At 42.3% G+C, this 22,934-nt stretch overlaps 2 protein-coding genes across 2 annotated transcripts in view; both read right to left on the reverse strand.

The window, feature by feature from the left end:
* Window positions 1–22,934, reverse strand: part of LOC107151729 (insulin growth factor-like family member 3) — a 130,835-nt gene that overhangs the window by 45,017 nt on the left and 62,884 nt on the right. The window lies entirely within an intron of this gene.
* LOC107151600 (insulin growth factor-like family member 3) lies at window positions 12,032–16,066 on the reverse strand. The gene is made up of 6 exons (XM_015497000.2): window positions 15,970–16,066; window positions 15,551–15,610; window positions 15,195–15,453; window positions 14,938–15,006; window positions 14,162–14,223; window positions 12,032–12,378 (listed from the first exon to the last, which is right to left on the reverse strand). The coding sequence occupies exons 1-6, from the start codon at window positions 15,986–15,988 to the stop codon at window positions 12,371–12,373; spliced, it is 477 nt and encodes a 158-aa protein (XP_015352486.2). The 5' UTR covers window positions 15,989–16,066; the 3' UTR covers window positions 12,032–12,370.

The raw sequence follows: 22,934 nt of genomic DNA on the forward strand, positions 1-22,934 counted from the left end.
CAAAGCTACCCTCATGGAAGCAGCTGAAGAATCTGACGCTGCAGGCTGAGCAAATGATTCAACAGCAAGGAGAAGCTAAGTCTTCAATGACGATGCTTGTGGCAATGTTAGCTCTATTGAGCTGTAAGGTAAATGGGAACCAGGGAGAAACTTATTGGACATATTTTCCAGATCCACCTTTAGTACACCCAGCGGTGTGGCCTGGAGAATCCATCCCAGTATTTACTAATGACTCATATATGATGGGAGGATTTACAGACACCCATATTTCTCCCATCCATGTGACTGGGTTGAATTATTCTGGCTATAGTGCTCAATTACCTATATGTTGGTCCTGTGATAAACATGCTGTTGTTACTTGTATTACAGAGGTAATACAAACCTCATATACTTCTGCCCAACGCGCAGAACTTCAAGCCGTCATTTGTGCTTTAAGTCATTTTGCAAATGTCAAGTGTCTTTTGAGGAAAAGACAGCAGTTGGGGGACCTAGACTAGCTAATCATACTGTCCCTGAGGACTGAAAGCCTTAGATCATATCGGTTACTAAAATGGGACTTTCTCATAACAAGCCAGTTATTTCAGCAGAACGTCCACTAATATGTCACTGTACTAACTGTTCTACAATAGAAATTGGCACTTTTCCTAAGGAGATGGATTGTATAAATATTTTCCCAGTACAGCATAAGGTGTTTAGAAATAGTGGGTACATTTTAGACTGGTCTCCTAGAATTGACAAAAAGCAATTATGCAAGGGTGCTGCCAGACCCCTGGAGGATTTGTTAGTAACATCTTGACCTTAAGTGAAGGTGGCACTCAGAAAGATGTTTGGCTGCCTCAGAATTTTCATATTTTACTGACAAGACTTTACCTGACTTTGGAGGCAGAAATTATAAGGAGGGTTCTTGTTATGGCCTGCAGGCCTGTGTTCAATCTCCTTACATTTTAATTACTGGAGATGTGAAAGTTAAAAGAAAAGATAAATATCTTGTGGGACTGGGATTGTGGCTCAGTGATAGAGCACTTGCCTAGCATGTATGAGGCACTGGATTCGAGCCTCAGCACCACATAAAGATAAATAAATAAAGGTATTGTCCATTACTAGTAAAAAATAAAGATATTTTAGGAGACATTTTACCTCACAACCAAGGCTTACCCATTCCAATAACAGCACACGCCAGATGTAGGAGAGAGCCCAAGTCATTCCCTTACGCAGAGGGCTAGAAACATCCACTGGGATTAACACAGAAGCAGTAGATTAGGAACTTCTATGCACTGTAAAAATAGTCAGCACAGGTTATTGTAGATACCCAACAGGTCACTGATTTGGTACAGACTTTACAAAATTCATTGGACTCTCTGGCTTCTGTTGTTCTGCAAAAACCAGTCAGGGAAGAATGCTGTTCTATGTAGAGATGAGATTAAACTGCTCTAGGACCACAAGGAATGCGGAAAATACGTCTGACTCAGGAGACTTTTTGAATCTGAAACAGTGATCTTCAATATAATAAGTTTAAAAATGTTATCCATCTTAATGTTTCCTTTCATAAGGAATTCCACCTCAGTATGTGTATTAAATCCCTATGTTTTATTATCTGGGCCCACTCAAATACAATATAATGCCTCACAAAACATATATTATGTTAAATGTGAGAACTGCAGGCTGCAACGATGTGTCAATCGGACTGTATGGTGAAGTTCAGGAGGAACTGTTATGATTCCCAAAAGGCCAGTAGCCACCTGGCTCCTGTAAAAGTGTTTCACATTTTATCTGATTGTTGACAGCTGGCAATGTTATCTTCACTGGGATAATCGAATCTGAGTTTTGCTGCAAACTGGCAAAGTCATGTACATATTGATCAGGAAATTCTGAACAAAATCAACAACTAAAAGATTCTTTTATATGGCCAGGAGAACAAGTACAAGATTTACGATGGCTCAGAGACTGCAGTGACATTATAATATTACCCACGTTTGTGTTACTACAGTCCCATACAATGACACTGAGATTCAATGGCAAAGTGTACACAATCATCTCATGGGAATTTATCTTTTTCATAATGCTTCTTTGGATGCATTAAAATTACAATCTCAGGTCCTGGTCATGCTTAATGCCAAAACACCTACTTTTGATAATGAAAAGGTTTGGGACAGTTTAGCTAAAGGAATTTATTCCCTTAACCCTTTAAAGTACTTTTCTACACATATAGCCAGATTACTAGCCTTAACCATACTGTTAATTGTATCCCTGCTCTTTTTTGTGTGTAGTTTGTCAAGCTGGATGAAAAAGATTAAACCATCAGGAAAATGCTGGCAAGGTTAATCATGCCTGCTCTGCTCCAAAGGCACTGGACCCCTGAAATCACAGGAAGAACATCCTAAATCTGATTGGACCTTAATTAAGAATAATAGAGTTCTCAGCCATATTACATGCCAAAATCATATTCCTAGCACTAGCAAATTAGTTATTCTTCACCTTTCATGCTAAAATTATTCTCCTAACAATAGTAAGATAATTAGTCTTTATTCTATATGCTACAATTGTTTCCCTAAACTAACAAGCCAATTATTGTTATAATATTTTTTTCTTTTCAAAAAAATATTTTTTAGTTGTAGATGGACACAATACCTTTATTTATTTATTTATTTATTTTTTATGTGGTACTGAGGATTGAACCCAGGGCCTCACAATTCTAGGTGAGCGCTCTACTGCTGAGCCCCAGCCCCAGCCCCTGTTATAATATATTTTTTTCTTCTTCCTATTTTGGTTTTACAGTTTCTTAATAAAGGAATCAGCTCAGCAACAAATTCCAGGAACATCTCAAAGCATCTCTCATTCTGCTATCCACTGCCTGATTTCTGGAGCAGCATAAAGGGAATCGACATCACTCACTTGCAATGGTTTCAGCCCTTCTCCCACACATCCCCCTCTGCATGACCCCCATGCTACTTCCAGGACTCCAAAAGGAGGCCCCCCCCATATGTCACCTCTTCCCATCAGGAATTAGCCAGAGACCTCGCTGTCCCAATTCATATACCCCAACATTCTAGATTCTGGAATGTTGGATATGAAAAATGACACACCCCAAAATAACATGGTCCAGGGAGAGGGAATGAGAGAGAAGAAAACATATTGATCCTTTCCCAGTACATTCTTTCCCAGTGACAAGAGAGGCCCCAGGGAGGAGACATCCATATGTCTGAAATGACAGTTTCTGGGAAGAGATCAAAGCATTGACCTCTCCCTAATTTTTTTCCCCAGATACTGACCACTGACCCCAAACTCTCCAGCTGGGCCAGTAAAAATAGCCCAAACTGACATATTCATTAATTGAGTCACCTTGCAGTATAACCTATATAAGTATAAACTCCCCTTTTGGCCAGGAGCTCATTTTCCGCCAGGAAAAGTAGGTCCATATGAGGCACCACCCCATTCCTGAATAAAAGCTGTGCTGATCTGTGGTTTGTATCTGGCCTGGAGCTACATCTCAAGCCCTTTTTACTTTTTAGACAGAGTCTTGATAAATTGCTTAGGTCCTTCCTAAATTGCTGTGGCTGACCTTGAACTTGTGACCATCCTGCCTCAGCCTCTGGAGCTGCTGGAATTGCAGACATACACAATCACCTCAGGCTGTTTTATTATTATATATAACACAAATAATTGCCTGGACACTGCCAAGTGATTATTTTTTTCAAAGGCTTGGACAGGTTTATTTTGGAAAATGAATACATATTCAAGGAAAAATGGGGCAATCTTAAGAGAGGGAGATAACTTTGTGGGCAAAGCAAGGAAAATGTGTCCAAGGGAGGACATGAACTATCTCCAAAGGGAAAGGCAGCCTTGAGTAATTTTTTGGGGGGGGTACCGGGGATTAAACTCAGGGACACTCAGCCACTGAGCCATATCCCCAGCCCTATTTTGTATTTTGTTTAGAGACGGGGTCTTACAGAGCTGCTTAGTGCCTTGCCATTGCTGAGACTTGAACTTGTGATTTGAACTTGTGATTCTCCAGCCTCAGCCTCCCAAGCTTCTGGGATTGCAGGTGTGTGCCACTGTGCCTGGCTTGAGTGATTTTTTAAAAAAATGAAACAAATATTTTCTTGCTGAAAACATAAATATAGTCCATATATTTCAGGCAGTGCAGAGGGGAAGGGATAATTCCGCAGTACCCAGGGATGCTGGGGAGGAATGATTCACCCAAAGCCTCATGGAGACATGTCTGTATATTCCAGAGACATCGATTCTGGATTCTTTGAGGCAGACTTTGGGGATCAGGAGTGGATCCCTGAGCTCTATCTGAAGTGATGAATCCTTGTTATCCAGGAGCTTGGAGGAAGACAGAAAAGCACAGATGAAGAGAACTGAGAGCTTACAATTGATCTCACCTTCCTAGCTAGGTCTCAGCCAAGGAAAACTTGGTTACTTATTAATTAAACTGGATGGTGAGGCTAAATATGGATAACACTGAACCCAGGCAAGAAAGCTTCAGGAACAAGAGAAGAAATTCCAAGGGGACAAAGGGATAGAGTTAGAGTCTGGAGACACTTAGGGGCAGGTTAGCAAGAGTTGAATCTGAGCTCTGCAGGTCACAGAGTCCCCTTAGGGGCCCTTACCACTCACAATGAAGTCAGATTGATTCAATTCAAAATAGGTAGAAAGGATGTAGAGGAAGGGCAATAAGATGTAATTCTAATCCCAGTTTCCACATATTTCCCCAAGTTTGTCTGTCTCCCAGGTCTATCACTACCAAATTTCTAGGAAGTCTGTAAATCTTAAAGTTACCAAAAATTAACCCCCTTATGAAAATTACCTTGTGTGCTATTAACCCACCCACAAGTAAATTAAGTATAGAGAGATGTTATACTTTAAGAAACATAATTTAGGGGACTTCTTTGTGTTATCTACTCATCTGATCATGGAGACCACATCAGCCCAAGGATCCTGAGACCAACAGACCACCATAAACCATCTTGTGATCACCAGACTGATCTCATCCTTGAATACCTTCCTATACTGTCATCAACTTTTCTTTCAAAGAGGAGCTGGGCAGGGTGTGGTGGCCACACCTGTAATCCCACTGGCTCAGGAAGCTAAGGCAGGAAGATCACAGGTTCAAAGCCAGCCTCAGAAACTTAGTGGGCTTTAAGCAACTTAGCAAGACTCTGTCTTGAAATAAAAAGGCTGGGGGTGTGGCTCAGTGGTTAAGCATCCCTGGATTCAATTGCTGGTACAAATAACAAAGAGTTGGGGTCTCCAAAAATGCATTGTTCACTCTTGAGATGGCCTGCATTCTGCCTCGAATGTGTATTACCCGATTTCCAAAATATATCTCTATGCTTCTACTAATAGCTGCTAATGTTTTTTCAATCACATAGTCAAGACTCCACTTGTCCTGAGTAGAGGTCCCCCTCTGAGACCTCTTTGGGTGACAACATGAGTGAGTTCTTTGTAGATGAGTCAGCATACATACAGCACCACTAACTGAGCATCGTATGTGAGTGACCCCTGCCAAGACCCACTGAGCCTGTCCCAGATAAGCAGAGCCATCCATGTGGCCTGTAGACTCCAGCAATCATAAAGGGGATTGTTTCAGGCCACAGGATGTAGGAATAGTTGATTCTGCAGCAGCAGGAGACTGACACCTGGTGTGTTCAATGATTTCTACATCTTCTAGTCTCTGCAGAGCTCACTGATTTAATATCCACCCTCTACTCTGTTATCCATGAATATGTTCTTAAGACCCAAAGTGGGGGTCTTCTCCGTTGTTTCCATTCTCTGGCCACAAGATGCCACCTGCATGGGAATGAATGGGGCTCTGTCCATGGTGCTGATTGCAGACCCTCATGCAGGAAATCTGGACATGTAGACAGGCGAGGAATGTTGCCTCTCACCAGCCAGGAGCGCTCACTACTGGGCCCCACTTTTGGTAGTCATTGTTCAAAAGACCAAGTTGCTTGTTAATCTATCCTTCAAAGTCATTGAACAAGGAAATGTCCACAAATTCCTTTTCACATAGGCCAGGAATTTGTCCTAAGAACACTGTGAAGTTTCTTTGCTGGATTAAACGTAACCTTCTGCCCCCACCCTCCATTCATTCTTAATCTGGGAAATTGCTCTTCATTCACTTCTTCACTGATTCTCCATAAGGTCTTGTGAATTCTTAGTTTTTTTTATAACTAAATATGATAAATTTAAGTATTATTAATTTGAATATAAGTGACAGTGCTCAAAGGAGTCATAGAACTTGTCCTCACATCTTCTGTGCAGCAGGAACAACAGGTGAGTGCTCAAGGGGACACTAGAAGAGACAGAGCTGGTGTGGTCTAGCAATCCTGCAGGGAACACCCCTATAATCAAGGTACATAAGTCACAAACTTATCAGTGTATTTATATACCCTGTTTTCTCTCTTCCACAGGTAAGAAAGGGCTCCTATAAGAGCAAGAACCTTGTTTGTCCTTTTTGCCACATATCTCTGTTTTTAATATATATTTGACACACATTGGGCATCTAAATATTTTTCTGTTGTATTTATCCTCAAATTCTGCATCCTCATGCAATAGAAAAGACTTGGGAAGAAATTGTAGTGAATATGTACAGACTTTTCTGGTCAAAATTCTCTAAATACTACAGCATAACAACTATTTATATAACATTTAAATTGCCTTGGATATTACAAGAAATTTGGACTTAAAATATATGGGTAGCTGGGCATGGTGGCCCACGCCTGTAATTCCAGTGGCCCAGGAGCCTGAGGCAGGAGGATTGCAGCAATAGCGAGGCACTAAGCAACTCAGTAAGACCCTGTCTCTAAATAAAATATAAAATGGTGCTAGGGATGTGGCTTGGTGGTTGAGTGCCCCTGAATTCAATCTCTGGTACCTATCCCCCTAAATATGGGAAGATTAAGTAGATCATATATAGATACTATACTCTTTTACTTGAAGAACTTGAGCACCCACAGATTTTGGTGTCTACCACAGGGTACCAGAACCAATCATTCTGGGATAGAGAGGGATAACCACTAACAGAAAAGATAGTAAGGAAGTCTAATTTACTAATTAAATATTGTCCCATTTCCCCTGTTGTGGAACACCTATAAAAACTTATATATGTCATATATAATGCAATCATGTAATGACAGTAATATAATTATGCTATAATAATTATTATATAATAACATTAATGCAATATATAAATTCTATATTTTTCCAACCTATTTTAATGCACCTATGTTAACTGAAATAATCCAAAGACTGAAAACTTGGTACTGAATGTGTTAAATCCTCTTGTCTGTCCCTGTGGTGGCTGTGGGCACCAAAATCTATGATCAACTGAAGTCTTAACTCCTGTTTGAATCCTCCAGAAAATTAGACCAGAAACTGAATAGTTTCTCTGCAGAAAGTACAACTGATCAGGAAGAGGAAGAGCAATGGGATTTTTATTTATTTTTGCATCTGGATAAATTTTGGGAGAGGGGAGCTCCCCACCTGGACCATAGTTAGCTCAGAGCACCCCCCCCCCACGTGGCCCGCAAATCCACTCACCCAGGTATTTGTAGGTACCATGTCCATGAATTGCTCCCACGCCAGTTGGGGACCAATATGGGAGGAACCTGCTGTCGCTGCGCCTCCTGGAACTCTGCTTTGGGCACCGCTCTTGGTTCCCATCCCGCCAGCTTCGCCAATGATACGTGAGAAAACGATATAAATGTGACCGCTAGGTGGCGCTCGAGGACTGACCTCTCGAGGTCACTAGCTCAGATTTAGGTCTCCAAGGTCAGGGTACACTGCTGGCAGCCTGGACGCAGGGGGTCGCCCTCCTTCTGTTTCTCAGCCCCCAGACAGTAGGGCTGAGAAAACAGCTGCCCGCCCCCAAAAAGGGACTTGGGAAATTTCTCGGGGGAGGCCCCCATGATGACTGGGCCTTGCTGAGGTCAGCTGCCAATGCTCTTACCCAAAGCTCGGTCCACGCCCCAATGCCAATCCAATAATGGCACAGTTTTGAGAAAAAGGAAAAAGAAAGTTGATTACTTTGCTAGCAACTGAGAACCACAGGGGACTCCAGTCCAAGAGGCTGTTTATTGTGCACATGGGGGGGGGGGAACAGGGAGCTTTTAAAAAGGTGACTAAAAAGCTACTTTCCAAGTGTTCTCTGTTGAAGTTGAAATTCACTTGTATATTTGGGAGACAGTCATCTTTGAGATCTTCCGGTGCCATCCCTGAAGTCTGAATTACTTCCGTTCCTGTGATGGGTGTGTGCTCAAGGACAGAGAATTCTGCCAAAGATGGGGAAGAGAGGTAATGCTGTTTCCCTGAGGCTGGGGGTGGAGATTAGGGGGATGCAGGGAGAGAGGAAGAGAAAAAAAAAGTCCATTTAAAAAATAAATGGCAGTGGCAGAGCAGCAAGGGCTATATTCAAAGCTAAAGTGGACCATGGTTACAATAGGTGACAGACTTGCCTCCAACCTCCCTGGCTGGCACTGAGGTTCTCATGCTCCAGAAAGGTAATTTAAAAAAAAAAAAAATGTGTGGAGTCTCATGAACATCACTGAGCACCAGAAGGAACAGAAGCCCACCTGGTGACACCCTTCCTGGATCTCTCAGTGAGGCAAGCTTGGTCCTGCCTTCAGAGGCCTGATGAAAATTTCCCAAGGGGACTACAGGCAGCCGTAGCATCTTGGATCTTGGGAGACGGGCTGTGGGCTGCAAGTCGGAGACCATTATTCTAGGCCGGAGGGAAGACCGAAGATCATGGCAGAAGCACATGGTGGAGAGAAGCTGCTCCAGTCAAGGCAGGCGGGAAACAGAGAGAGCAAGTGAGAAAGAAGCCAGGGAAGGAGATGTAATCCCCCAAGGAACACCCCAGAGTCCAGCTCCCTCCAGCCACACCCCACCTGCAGACAGTTACCACCCAGTACCCTACTTCTTTCAAATTATTAATCCATCAAATAAGTCACAGCTCTCATAATCTAATCATTTTGCCTGCATTGTCCCATACATGAGCTTTCAGGGGACACTTCTTAGAAAGCAAGGAAATGAACCCAGGAGAGACTGGGAGAGATGGAGAGAGGTGGGTAGCAGAGGAGTGGGGAGATGATGGGAGTGTAACAGTGGCCTACTTTTTGCTGCTCTGCCCTGCAACTTAGTTTTAAAATGGACCTGTTTCTTTCTCTTCCTCTCTCCATGCTCCTCCCTAATCTCTCCCCCTCCTAATCTCAGGGAAACAGGATTACCTTTCTTCCCCATTTTAAACAGACTTATCTGTCCTTGAGTACTCACCCACCATAGGAACAAAGTAATTCAGACTTTGGGGATGGTACCAGGAGATCTCAGAAATGACCATCTCCTAAATTAACAAGTGCATTACAACTCCGACAGAGAACACGAAGAATGTAGATTTTGAATCATCTCTTTAAAAAGTCCCCTGCTCGTACTACTGAGAAGAATCACAGCCTCCGAGACAGGAGCTCCCTATGTTTCTCCTTTGCTAGCAAATAAATAAACCTTCTTTTTCCTTTTCCTCAAAACTGTGTCCTCATTACTGGATTGGCATTGGGGACAAGGACTAGCTTTTGGTAACAGGAGGAGGGGTGAGGTGGGGAGAATAGAGACAGCAGGAGTGAGAGCAAGGGACAAAGAAGCCAGAGAAATAGGAAAGTTGAGGGAGAAGAGGAGTAGGAGTCAAAGGGGAGGTGGGGGCGGGGTAGGGAGACACAGGGCCATACTGACCCAAATGCCCTCCTACTGGTGAATGGGTGAACAACTGTGGTACAGCCATGCAATGGACTTCTGCTTTTAGCTCAGCATGTTTATAAGATTCTTCCATGTTGCTTTTTATTTCAGTGGTCTGCTATTTATTAATGTTATATCTTGTTACATCCTTTTACTTTATTATATCAACCTTGTTGGGTGTGTGTAGGACCTTGCCTTTTTGGTTTTATCTCCCCCATCTGGCTTCTCCCCGCTGAAGTTAAGTTTCCATCTCAGAGAAGACCATCACGTAATCCCTTACCCCTCCCCTCCTTCTCCAAAGGGCACCAAGTTGAAGGGCGCCAAATTCAAAAGTTTTCTCCACCAATCCCCTCCCCCCACCAGGACACAGTGTCTGCTCGCTGTTCCTGAGTCCCCTGCCAATCAGCACCCGGCAAGTTGCCAAGCAACCCTTCTTAAGCTGAAGCTTCCAAGCTCATACTCTCTCTGCCCTCTCCCTCTCCTTCCCCTTCCCGCAGCCCCCCATAAAATCTCTTGGTTGAATTTCTGTCTCGGGTAAGTCACTTGCCATGCAAACTTAATTTACCTTTATATTTGAAGTGAATTTCTTACACATAACATGCTTATTTGTTTATTTATTTATTTTTGATACAGGAGATTGAACCCAAGTTGCTCTCTGCAGCCCCCATCCAGTGTGGGCTACTGAACTAAAGTCACTCAGGTGAATTTGGGGTGACATGAAAAGACCATGCAGACGTGGAATGCCTTTTCCTGGGGGTTTCAGGAAGGCTTCCCCATCTCTGGGTCTCAAGCTCTGACAAAAAGTAGCAAGAGAAAGACATGAGAACCTGGTGAGAGTGAAGGGGCACGTTCTGATGCTCGCCTTTTATTGGGGGTACTGTTCCATGGGACATTCTACCCGAAAAAGGGTAAGGGGTAGGATTGGAAACCCCACAGGGTGACCTCCATTCCTGGATCCACACCTCATTATTCAAGCAGAGGTAAAGCCCAATGTATTGCAGAGTGCAATAACTTCAGGACCTCTTACTCAGGACCTAAAGGTGTGTGCATAGCTCCTCTCCAGAGCAGCCCCTGACAGTGCTTAACCACTGAGCCACATCCTCAGCCCTTTTTGATATTTTTATTTAGAGAAAGGGTCTCGCTGAATTGTTTAGGGTCTTGCTAAATTGCTGAGGCTGGCTTTGAACTTGTGATCCTCCTGCATCAGCCTCCAGAGCCACTGAGATTACAGGTCTGTGCCACCATGACTGGCTTGTCTGTAATTAGTATATTTAGAGCATTTACATTTAATGCAATTGTTTATATGTTGACTTAAGCCTGTCTATTATTATTAGTTTGTTTTCTGTTTGATCTTTGCATTTCTCTAATTTCCCCCTGTCTTCCTTTAGATTACTTCAACATTATTTTAGAAATACATTTTTGTTTATAATGTTTTTTTTTTGGTACTGGGGATGGAATCTAGGACCTGGTACATGCTAGGCAGCACTTCCTCCTACCGTAGATTTACTTCTACTCTATTAACTTTGTAAAGGATGCTCAAAGATTTGAAGTTGAATCTTTTTATTCAAAATGCACAAAAGCAATTAGTCTCCAATGGCAATAACATTTATGGTGAGTATATGAAAATTGGCCAAATGCTAAAACCCCAAGAGACATTACTAGAGGTATAGGTACTGGACTAGGACTTTTAGGACAGGCTGAATTTTCTATGAATGATGAAAGTCATAGTTTACAAGAGTCAGTGTTTTCAGGAAAAGCAGCCTTCAAATCTCTGAATAGTAATTTAGACACCTTGTTATCAAAACCCACATGCGAGATGTTATCTACAGAAAATGTAGTGGGAGACTAATACTGCCCAGCTGTGTGAAACCACAAATTAGTGACTTTTAAGTGAACTAAGAGCAAGTGAAGGTGGAAGTTTGTTGAGGTTTTTTTCCCCATAACACATCCTGGCCCAAATGAATGGCTGTGGCTTCCTTACTAACCACCACTTTAAAGTCTTTCCTCCTTCTAGATGTTATTAAGATACTTTATGAGTCAGCTTGTGCTGCCAGAACAAAACGTCACAGACTGGGTGGCTTAAACAATAGACAAGTATTTTCTTACAGTCCTGGAGAAGGTGAGAGGCCTAGAATCAAGGTGTCCATCAATTCAGTTTCTGGTGAGGGCTCTCTTCCTGGTTTGCAGACAGCAACTTTCTCCTGTGTGCTCTCATAGACCTTTTTTTTTTAAAAAAAATTAGAAAATTTTAATTGGTACATAATAATTGTACATATTTACAGGGAACAGTGTACTGTTTCAATATGTGTATAAGTATGCGATGATTGAATCAGATACTTCAAATCAATACAATCAGATACTTCAAATCAATATATGCACAAAATGTACTGGAAACCAACGTTCAGGCTTCCTATCACTCAGGTACAAATATATGCAAGACAGGTGTTGGTAGGGGGAATAAAGTTTATTCAAAGTACTCTGGAAGGAGATAGAGGGGCTGGCTCCTCAAAACAGGAGGGAAAAGAGGCAGTGAGGATGCAGCTGGGTGGTCTCCGTCAGCAGGGCTTCAGTCTTCTTAGTACATTGCAGTGGACCTTGACTTCCTTGGATCAGCTCCTATATTCGCTTTTCAGACAGATCACTCTCCTGAAAGTTAATTGACATGTTTTGTGTTAGTTGATGACACAATAAATACTATCTACCATAGAACCTCTAGGTGGAGCTTCTGTATAGACTTTCGATGGCAGACAGAAGGAAGGAGGATCACATTACAATACTACCCCAAATGATCAATAAACAATCAAATGCGGGGTGATTAGCATTTCTGTGTCCTCAGATGATCATTTCTATATGCTGGGAACATTCAGACTTTCCTCCTCTAGTTACTCTGGAATATGTAGGTAATTGGTGTAGATTTTTATGCTATATAACATTAGAACTAACCACTCCCTCTCCCCACAGTTCTGGAGCCCTCATCCACCTCTCACTGTGCCCCCTTCCCCTCTCCTTCCTGGCTCCTAGGGTCCTCTATTCCACTCTCTACTACTATGTGGCCAACTCTTTTAGCTTCCAGAGTAAGAACAAGTGGTATCTGTCTGTGCCAGACTTAACTTTTCAATTAACATAGTGACTCCAGTTTCATCCATGTTTCCATAAATGACAGGATTTCATTCTTTCTTATATGCATGGCATTTTGTGTGCATGTAGGAAGGGAGGGAGGGATATATATATATATATATCGAGAGAGAGAGAGAGAGAGAGAGAGAGAGAAAGAGAGGAGATGTTTCTTCTCATCAGGACACTAATCATTTTGGATTGTAGTTCCACCCTTATCATCTCATTTAACCTTAAAACCCACTTTGTCCCATTGTCCTTTACGTGTAACACCTATGAAAATGTAAATATGGTATATAATATATAACATGATACAATAAAAATAATATAATTATAATATGATATTAATTAAGAGTAATATAGTAATATGTATAAACACTACATTATAATTTACAACCTTTTTTAATGAACTTGTGTCAATTTTGTGAAATATTTGCAGAATCGAAAACTTGGGACTTCATGGGTTGACTATTTCTTTACAGGCCCCACATCTAGTTATAATCATAGTCATGTTCAAGGCTTCAATAAATGACCTTTGAGAGAGGGCACAAACATTCAGTCCATTACTAGTTCATGTTTATAAAGAGCTTGAGTAGAAAATAGAGTTCCACTCTGTGTGGTTTCAGTGGCTTGCTCTGCTCACCAACTGCCACAGAAGGGTCACGTCTAAGGTGAGGGTGGTAATATTCCTGATGTGGACTTCTGTGACCTTTACAGTCAACTGAGAGTCACCAGAAATCCCTTCTCCCAGCATTGGTTGAAGAAGGTTTAGGGATCTTTTGGATAATATCTCTATGAATGCACAAGCAGGTCTGATACACCCTGGAAAAATCTCATTTGAGTAAATTAGTGACATGAGCAAGCTATTCCGGAGACACAGACAAAACGCATTGATTTGTGTCTTTCCACAATGTCAGGATTTATTGAATGACAATAAATTCTCAGGCTACACCACTTTCAGTGGTTAATGTTCAATGAATACTTGTGGGTCACCTGATAGTCATAAGCCAGGCAATCACAGGTTTTTGTTTTTTTTTCCAATTGTAGCTACTAATAACTATAACCCTCAGGACACACATCACTCTTCACACAAATATACATTGCAGAGAGCCTAAGAAAGGGTTAGGGTGGCCTCTGGGGCTCTGGAGGTTGAACTGAGAAAACAGGAAGCTAGAGAGCGGAGACAAATGCAGAGTCACTGCAGATGGTCAGACAAGATTCCTGAACCAGTAGAGGAACTTGTTCAGGGAGCAGAGCTAATCCCAGGCCAGGTCCTGACAGACTGACATTTGAGAGTGTCAGTCTGGAGTCTCACCTTGGAGTGGACCATGTATGGTCATCACATCCTGGGCAGGAGAAACATGGCTATGCTGGAGCCTGAGGAAAGATGCAGAGATTTGTTGCTGTGAGAAAGACGCTCACCTATCCCAGCCCAAAGAATGAACCAAGAGACACAAGGAACAGCAGAAAGTAATGACGGTCTTGCGAGACCAGGTAGCTGGTGGTCAGGGACACACAGATTGAGCACAACCAGCATTTCACCCTCCAGAGAGCAGGATCCCTCCCGGTTCCTCGTGGGCTGAGTACTCTGGGTACACAGTCTTCCCCAACATCCCCTAGGCTTTACTCTCTCCTATTGGGTTATTTAAAGAAATGTACCTTCAGTTGTTCCTACTTCCCTTTGTCTCTTGTGGCAGGAAAGACCCCTTTTGGATTGAGTGCCTTTTGGCACATTCACAGTTTAGCTCTGTTGGTTAGGTTGGTTGGGTGGGTGGGTGGGGCTTCCTTCTTGTCTCCTGTGTGTCAAGAGTCTGTACATTCAAATATCCCCATTCCCATGACCTTATTTCTCTCCTGGGTGGCTCTATCTGAAAGTGAATGAAACTCTGAGCTCTACTTACTCAGTATTGTGGTAAGAGGAAACTAATGGCCTCAAGCTACTACGAAACTTCACCAATTAACATACCACATTCAAATAGTCATTAGTCAACAAGTAGCAGTTTACAAGTTTGCTGGGGAAATTAACTCAGATTAGTTCCCTCTAAATTCTTCTCCGATTTCTTTAGCTATTGCACAGATCCTGAAGCCTACCTCGGTCTCTCCTGGTGAGTGGCCTTAGAGAAAGTTGCATTTCTTCTATATCTTTGGGAAAACATTTCTCTGTTGCAAAAAGGGAGAAAACAAGAAATTGTGAATCACAGACAAGAAGACAAATGAAAAGATTTGAATAAAAGCTAGAGATTAGACCACAGGGCAAGGGTTGCTCAAAAGGAGAGGTGTAGACATCCAGACTGCCCTCCTCCTTCCATCCCCGCTGCCCCCAGCCACAGTTGGGGCAGGGTCCTTACTTGCCACAGTTCCGGGAGATGGGGGATGAGTGGCACTGGGAGTGCACACCCAGAACTTTCAGCTTCAAAATAAAGTTCTTCCAGGGGCCAAAGGACTCAGGGCAGCAGAGCTCAAAGCAAGGCCAGTAGATGCAGTTGAAGCCACAGAGCTGGGTCCGGTTCAGGGGCAGGATGGTGTCATCATCGCAGCACTGCTCCAAGGGGTTGTAGATCCTATCCCCACACCTGGGAATTGGCTGGCACAGCCATGGGCCAGTATCTGGAAGAGTCAGAGCTGGGTGGGATCCAAGGACTAGTCTAGTACCCACCTCCATTCACAGGGCCATCTCCTCCCTCCTCACCACACCTGTCCTCACCTGTGATTCCTTCAGAGTCCGATGAGTCCAGAAGTTCATATATGAAGAGAACAACTGATACTAGGAGAGAAATGAAAGTGCTGGGAGTTCTGCTGACTTGCCATGAACAGGGCCACAAGACCATGTCACCGAGCTGGTGATGGCTCAGAGTGAATTTTGAGAGGAACTGTGGGTCTTGGTCCTAGGGTCTGGGTTGACAGGTAAGGAAATGTAGGGAGGGCCCTGGGAAGAGGGAAGCTTCTGAAATTTGCAGATGGGCAGAGAGATTGCAGTAAAGTCAGAGATAATGAGGTGGGGGGGGGGGATACCAGGTGGGAAGCTGAGAACTGAATAGGCAAGAAAGGATTAAGTCTGAGATTCAGAGGCACATTCGGGATGCAATAATACTCAGGCTTGACTTGGGGCATGAGTCTTCTTACCAAAGAGTCTGAGCACCATAGTTCCAATTAGGCTGTGGAGCAGCAGATGGCAAAGCAGCAGCAGAACTGGTTGTGGGATTGTAAGCTGTGGCTTATATAGGAATTTTGTACCACCCCCACCCCCAACTTGCCACCTCCTATTACAACAGAGGTAGCCTTGAAACTGGAAGGGGTATTGCTCAAAATCATATGTAATGACTGTATTATGTCATACATCAATGAATTGAGCTGCTCTATCTGTTAGATATTGGCTGCACTTCTCTGAGATCCCCTTGAAATTCCAGGGCACATGCTACTCCAGAAGCTTTCAAAGTTGTGACTCTGGAAAGAGCCCTTTGTTGAACCTCATCAAGGTTCCAACCCCAGTTTGGAAGAACCCTCAGGCCCTCCCTCATCTGTGTGCAAATGACCCATGGGCTACTGGTTGTTCCCAGGCTTCTCACACTCCTCACCCTGGAAGTTGCAAAGGGTCTTTTTACCCCTGCTCAGTCCACCTCCCAGTCTGTTCTGTTCATCATTCTTCAGAGTTATTTGGGGAAAAATATAAAGTTGTATTAAGATCTAGAAGACCTTGGAAGTCTGAAGGCTGTGGAAATTCCTCCAGAGAGTAAAAACAGAAAGATCAGTGAGTCACAGGATAGACATCTGGGATTCATAGAGCAGATGGAAAGGCAGTGCCTTTATTTTTTGTAGGCTTCCTTGTCCAAAGAAATGCCCCATCTATGTTTCTTAGTATTATTTGATTGTCACCATCAATTATCATTTGTGTGATGAGATAATATATGAGCACTATTAAGGTGTGCTTTTTCATTTTCTGTTGTTTTCCTCCCCAGCTCACAGTGAAAACCTTAGGATGGTTAAGGACGGATAAAGTAGAAGCATGGTATTGTCCAAGTGCATCCTTAGTGGGAGAGACTTCCTTTTGTTCTCTCTTAAACTGGATGTGCAAGGGTTCTTATTGGTATATGCATAGCAATTATGACCCTCCTCTCATTTGGCAGGTGTATGTGTGTGTGTGTGTGTTTGTGTGTGTGTGTGCTTTCTCCTGGCCCATGAACCCTGACAGGAATCCCACCTGTGAGAACAGCCCCACCCTGCCTACACAGAACAGCTGCTAGGTAAACAGACCAAGAAGAACTATATTCCTATGTCCTAAATCAATTAGTTGACTTCAGAACTCCAAAGTCAGCAACCCACAAGTTTATAATACATGGAAAAGAAACCCCTCGTGAAGTGTGGTGAGCCGCTTCTGCCGTTTATGCAAATTATGGTCGCCATTACAAGATGGCGATGGCTCCGCTGTGGTCTGTGACAAACAACTCCTTATTTGGGAGAGTTGGCGCATGACTTTTCATCACCCTATGAGAAAGCTCCACGTGGCTGCTTTGCATTGGGGCTTGAGATGCTTTATTAAGGCTGGGAGGGGCATCCGAGAGAGAGAAGAAGAACTATCAAGGGCCTGAAATAAACTACTGAAAGAAGATTCCTGAGTGTTGCGTCTTCCTTGCGGGCAAGAAGTCGCGACAGTGAAGGGAACAAACTGTGGAGGAAAATTATGCACAATTTCTAGAAGAATTAATCTTGGTATAAATAAAATGTCTGTGTAGAAAATTCTATTAAACCAAATGTCAAGCAAGAGTAAGTCTGATACACTAGGATGGCAATTTGTAAATCAATGGATGTGTAACTGATGTGATTCTGCAATCTGTGTATGGGGTGAGTTCATAACCCACTTGAATCAAAGTGTCGAATATGATATGTCAAGAAATTTGTAATGTTTTGAACAACCCACAATAAAAAATTAAAAAAAAAAAAGAGTAAGTCTGATAAATTCTATCAGTAAAACAAAACAAAATGTACAAATCCAACAAGTCTTTTTTAGATTCCAGATTCCAATGGTTTATTATATACATAGTAAAAGCAAGACTAGCCACAGATGCCAGCTCCCTGTGTCCCTGGTACAGGGGAACACCAAAATGAAATGGGCACAATGACTCCAACAATAATAGAACATTTTTTGCCATGTAAAGTTTGCCACACTGTAGTTAAATACTTTCACGTCCTGCAGCATTAACCTAAGCAGGGTGTGAGAGAAAGTTTCAATCTTAATCACAACCCTCCCATAGGCCTGGGTGATAAGGACAGACTTCCTTATGACAGCCTTTCTGAAATAGACACAAATATCAGTGACTTTATAGAAGCTCCTTGTGAGCCTCCCGGGCACTTCTGTGCTGGAAGAATTAGGGTGCTCCACTCAGAAATCAGCTGAGGTTAATCCTTGCCTATGTTTCCTGGTGGATGTACATGATCACCAGGGAATAAGGGGAGACATTTCCCTGAATCTAAAGAAAACTCCTGGAACTTATCATAATTGACATTAGGAAGGTTGTAAGATAAAAATTTAATACACAAATATTGAACATTTTCCTATCTCAACTTGGACATCTGGAAGCTGAAATTTTAAAAAGAGTCTCATTTACAACCCCTATGATATACTTTTGCCTATGTTCTGTAAAACACCCAGAGGGAGTATGTAGCTGATGCTCAAAATCAAAGATAACTAAATAAATGGAGATTTAAATAAACTCTGTGTCATAATTTGGGAGACACAATGGGAATAAAGTTAAGCTGTCAGTTCTCCTTAAATTAATGCACAGAGTTAACACAACCCCAATCAAGAACCCAGCAGGAATATCTATCTATCTATCTATCTATCTATCTATCTATCTATCTATCTATCTATCATCTATTATTGGTTCTGTTTAGTTATACAAGACAATAGAATTCATTTTGACATGATTATACAAACATGGGACATATCTTATTCTAATTCTGACTCTGGTGTCTCTCAAGGTCTAGATCTTCCCCTTCCCTCTCGCCAGTTTCTGCTCCCTTCCCTTTGTTGATTCTTTTGCCATTTACTCATAGTTTTTTGTTTGTTTGTTTGTTTTCCTGGGGTTTAAACTCAGGGCCTTGTGCATGTGAGGCAAACACTCTACCAACTGAGCTATAGCCTCAGGCCCCCATAATTATTTTTTAAGTTAATTTCTTCTGGATGTACATGATGGTGAGATTTGCTGTGGTGTATTCATATATATATATACATATATATATATATATATATATATATATATATATATATACACACACACACACACACATAGGAAAGTTAGAGTACACATAGGGGAATGAATGGAAGAGAGTGGGGATGGGAAAAGGAGTTTAAAAAATACATACAAACTAATTTTAAAATGTGCATGGAAAGGTAAGTGACCAAGGTCCCTCTGCTTTGATTCTCACCCAAACATTGAACATAGGGGACGTATCCAGCTTCTCCTTTCCAATTGTTCCATTATCATATTCTTTAGAGTCCTCTTATCTCACTGCAGGATTTTCTAGGCACTGATTAGTATTTATTTGAACAATATCACTAGACTAGAAATTGGTATCTTGTGAAAAAGATCTGCTACAACTAAGAGACCTAAAACATATGGTGTAGACTAGAAATGTAATGAAGGCTGAGAGGGCCTTAATTTGACTATTTATAAAGCTGGGGGAACAGGGAGAAATTATTATTGAAATCTAAAATTAGCAATGTTTCTTATATACTAGAGGAAATTTTGGTAACAATGAGACTTGTGGTAACTGGGAAAATAGCAGAAATACCTAATGGACTCATGCTTTTGGCTAACGTTATTTTTATGCATAATATTCTGTATAACATGTTTTTTTAGTTACATATAATAAGATTAGATGTGAAATCACACACACACACACACAGAGAGAGAGAGAGAGAGAGAGAGAGAACATTTTTATGAAAATTTATAGAATGTCTATAGAAGTATCAAGACTTCCTGGATTCAAAATTAGCTCAGTTACAAAATACCTGCCTCTCCAAATGGCAAGATAAATAAATGAATAAATAAAAACAAAATCAATGAAAACTGCCAGGAGCCATATATGAGCTATGGGTAAACTGAGTGATGTTGGAGCCATTAGGCAGGAAAGCCTGGTAACAGGAACGCCCAGGAGGAATCCTTTGGTTCGAGGATGAGTGGTTCATGTGACACCCCGCTTAGCTCACTGCTCAAGTTCTAGAATAGTCCTGGAGAGGGGTGTGGCTTGTCAAATTGCCAATCAACCTGTTCACTGCAAGACCCCTGCCACGCTGAGAAGCAAGCACTGAGCCAAGTGCTGAAACCTTATCCCTGCCTTTGATGTACTCCCCCTTAAATAAAGAATTGGGGCCTTTTTTCAGTTGTTCAGTTCCAGCTCCTATCAAAACTGAAAGACCCATCAGATTCTCCTCTTTTTATATCTAATTTCTGGCTCCATCTTTATTTCTTCCTGATTATTTCAGACTTTTTACTTTCCCAGGCAGCTCACACCTACTGGGAAGAAAACTCCTCTGTCAGGTGCTGGGCACCTCAATAGAAAGCCTTTGTGGTAAAGATCCAACTCAAGGTGAGATTGTTTCATTCTTTCAAAGACCTTGGGAACACCCAAGATGATGCCTAATACATCTTTAACTGTCGGAGTCCAGCTCTGGCAGGGGGTCTCAGGAGACAAATGGATGGTGAGGAGTCGGGAAAGGTGGTGGAGAAACAACACAGACACAAGAGTGAGGGTGTTGAATCTGATTCTTTACTTGTGAAGTTAATCATATATATATACTTTTCATTTTGGCAGGCTCACAGTTTTTGTGGTTACAAAACAGGAAACATTATTCAACGAAACAAAATATTACGTAGTTACAATTAGATAAGAAGAATGTATCTTGGCTTATGCATAAGCAAGCAGTTTTACTTTCGGTTTGCGTTTTGCTTTGAGCTGTTTCTGCTTAGTTAACTTTTAATAATAGTTAGAAATGTCCCAGACTATTGGCCTGTACCTTGACTATTCTTTCTTGACTTACTGACTGGAACTGGCGCCGTGGTTATGGCGAGATAAAAAATAGCAAGGATTAATTGCATGAGGTGGGGGGATTCAAGGTGGCAGCTTAGAGGAAGGCTGCCTTTCCAGCTGCTCGTGGCTCAGGGTTCGAGCAGTGGGAGAACTGCTCTCAGTGAGGTGGGTGAAAGAGGAAATTCACTGAAATTCAGTATCACGGAATCGGAGTCTTAGAGACTCGGGAATTTGGGTACATTGAACAAAGAAAAGAAAGAGTACACCAGAGCAAGGCTGGCTGTGGCAGTGTTGCTGATTTCACCACAGCAGTGTTGGTGGCAGTTTTGTTGGGACAGACCAGATTGCTGTCCGGCCCGGGTGGGGCTGCTGCAGGGTTCTAAGTGGGGGGGAGCTCTGATGGCTGGGGCTTCACTCTAATAAGAGCTTATGGACTTGGTTGGGTGGAATCTGCATAGTTTAGATCAACACACGCCAAGGGGTGGGTGGATGCTAATCTCTGCTGGGAGTCTGGATCCCAGGAGCCTCCAGAGAAATCTACTGGTGAGGCCAGCCGCTGCCATGAGTATGGCCTTCCCAGGCTTCATGCCTGCCTGCCTCTTCAGACGGTCACAGGAACTGCCAGACTCAAAGGAAAGTGAGCTGCAGTCCCTTCCATATCTGCCTGGAGTCCCCCTGGGTACAATCTTCTCTGTGCCTGTTTTACTACGTTCTGACAGGTACACCTTAGGCCACAGGTGGCACTTGCCAGGACAGTATGGCAGCATTTTCTCTGATCTCTGAGGCTCCTGTAGCAGCAGGCTGTAACCGGGCCTCCTCAAGATGGCTCCCTGCCTCTGCCCTCAGCCTGCCAGTTGAGAAACAGAGCACTTTTCAAAAACAGCTCACTGTGCAGCCTCTGGAATTCAGGCCACTTTTATGATCTACAGGTTTTTCCATGCCAGATTTGTCTGTTACGTGTCTTTCTCGGGGATGTATCATCCCTCCCCTCTGCAGGTGTCCATCAATGGATGAATGGATAAGGAAAACGTGGTATACACACCCGGGAGTTTTTATTCATTCATAAAGAAGACTGGAATTACATCATTGGCAGGAAAATAGATGGAACTTGAGAAATCATGTGAATTGAAATAAGTCAAAACTCTGAAAGTCAAGGATTGTGAATTTTCCTTCATATGTGGAAGCTAGAGAGGAAAGAGGAAAATAAAGGTCGTGGTGGACAGATCTCATGAAAACTGAAGAGAGATCAGTGGAATAGAGGAAAGGGACCAGGAAGAAGGAAGAGGAGAGGAAAAGGGGAATGATATTGGCCAAATTATATTGTTATAGTGTGTGAATACATGAATGTGTAACAATAAATTCCACCATTAGGTACAACTATAATGCACCAATAAAAATATAGAAAAAGAAAATAAACCCATAAAAAGAAAGATCACACAGGAATAAATGAATTGACAAAAATTATGAATTTTTGTCTTATTTAAGACAGTTAATTTTTTACCTAAATATATATACATATATATTTTGGTACTAGGGATTGAACCGGATTCTTTACCAATGAGCTACATCCCCAGCCCTTTTAAATTTTATTTTGAAACAAAGTCTTGCCAAGTTGCTGAGTCTGGCCTCAAATATGTGATCCTCCTGACACAGTCTCCAGAATTGCTGGGATTATAGGTAGAAGCCACTGCACACTATGGGTTTCCCGGCCTTACTATAGGTGAAAAAATTGTCATCTCCCGACAGACTTTGGAACCTCAAAAAGTGGATACTGCCAGTGAAAATCTAAACTCTAGTTTGGCTTCCTAAACTTAAAACGTTTCTAAATCTGAGATTGCTAGGAAGTAAATCACTTTTCTTGCTGCACTTATGTAAATAATCAAGCCCAAATTAAATTCATTCTGAAAAAAAAATTAAATTATATTTGGAGGGGCTTTTCTTCTCATCTCTGCCCTCACCTCCCCCTGTCTTCCCACCTCTCCAGGTGCCTTTTAGTCTCTCCCCACCTCCCCCTGCCTGTGCTCCTCCCTTCCTCTCTCTGCTCATTTTCCCCAGTTCTC

This window comes from Marmota marmota, unplaced genomic scaffold (genome assembly GCF_001458135.2).
Source record: "Marmota marmota marmota unplaced genomic scaffold, marMar, whole genome shotgun sequence".
NCBI classification, from domain to species: Eukaryota; Metazoa; Chordata; class Mammalia; order Rodentia; family Sciuridae; genus Marmota; species Marmota marmota.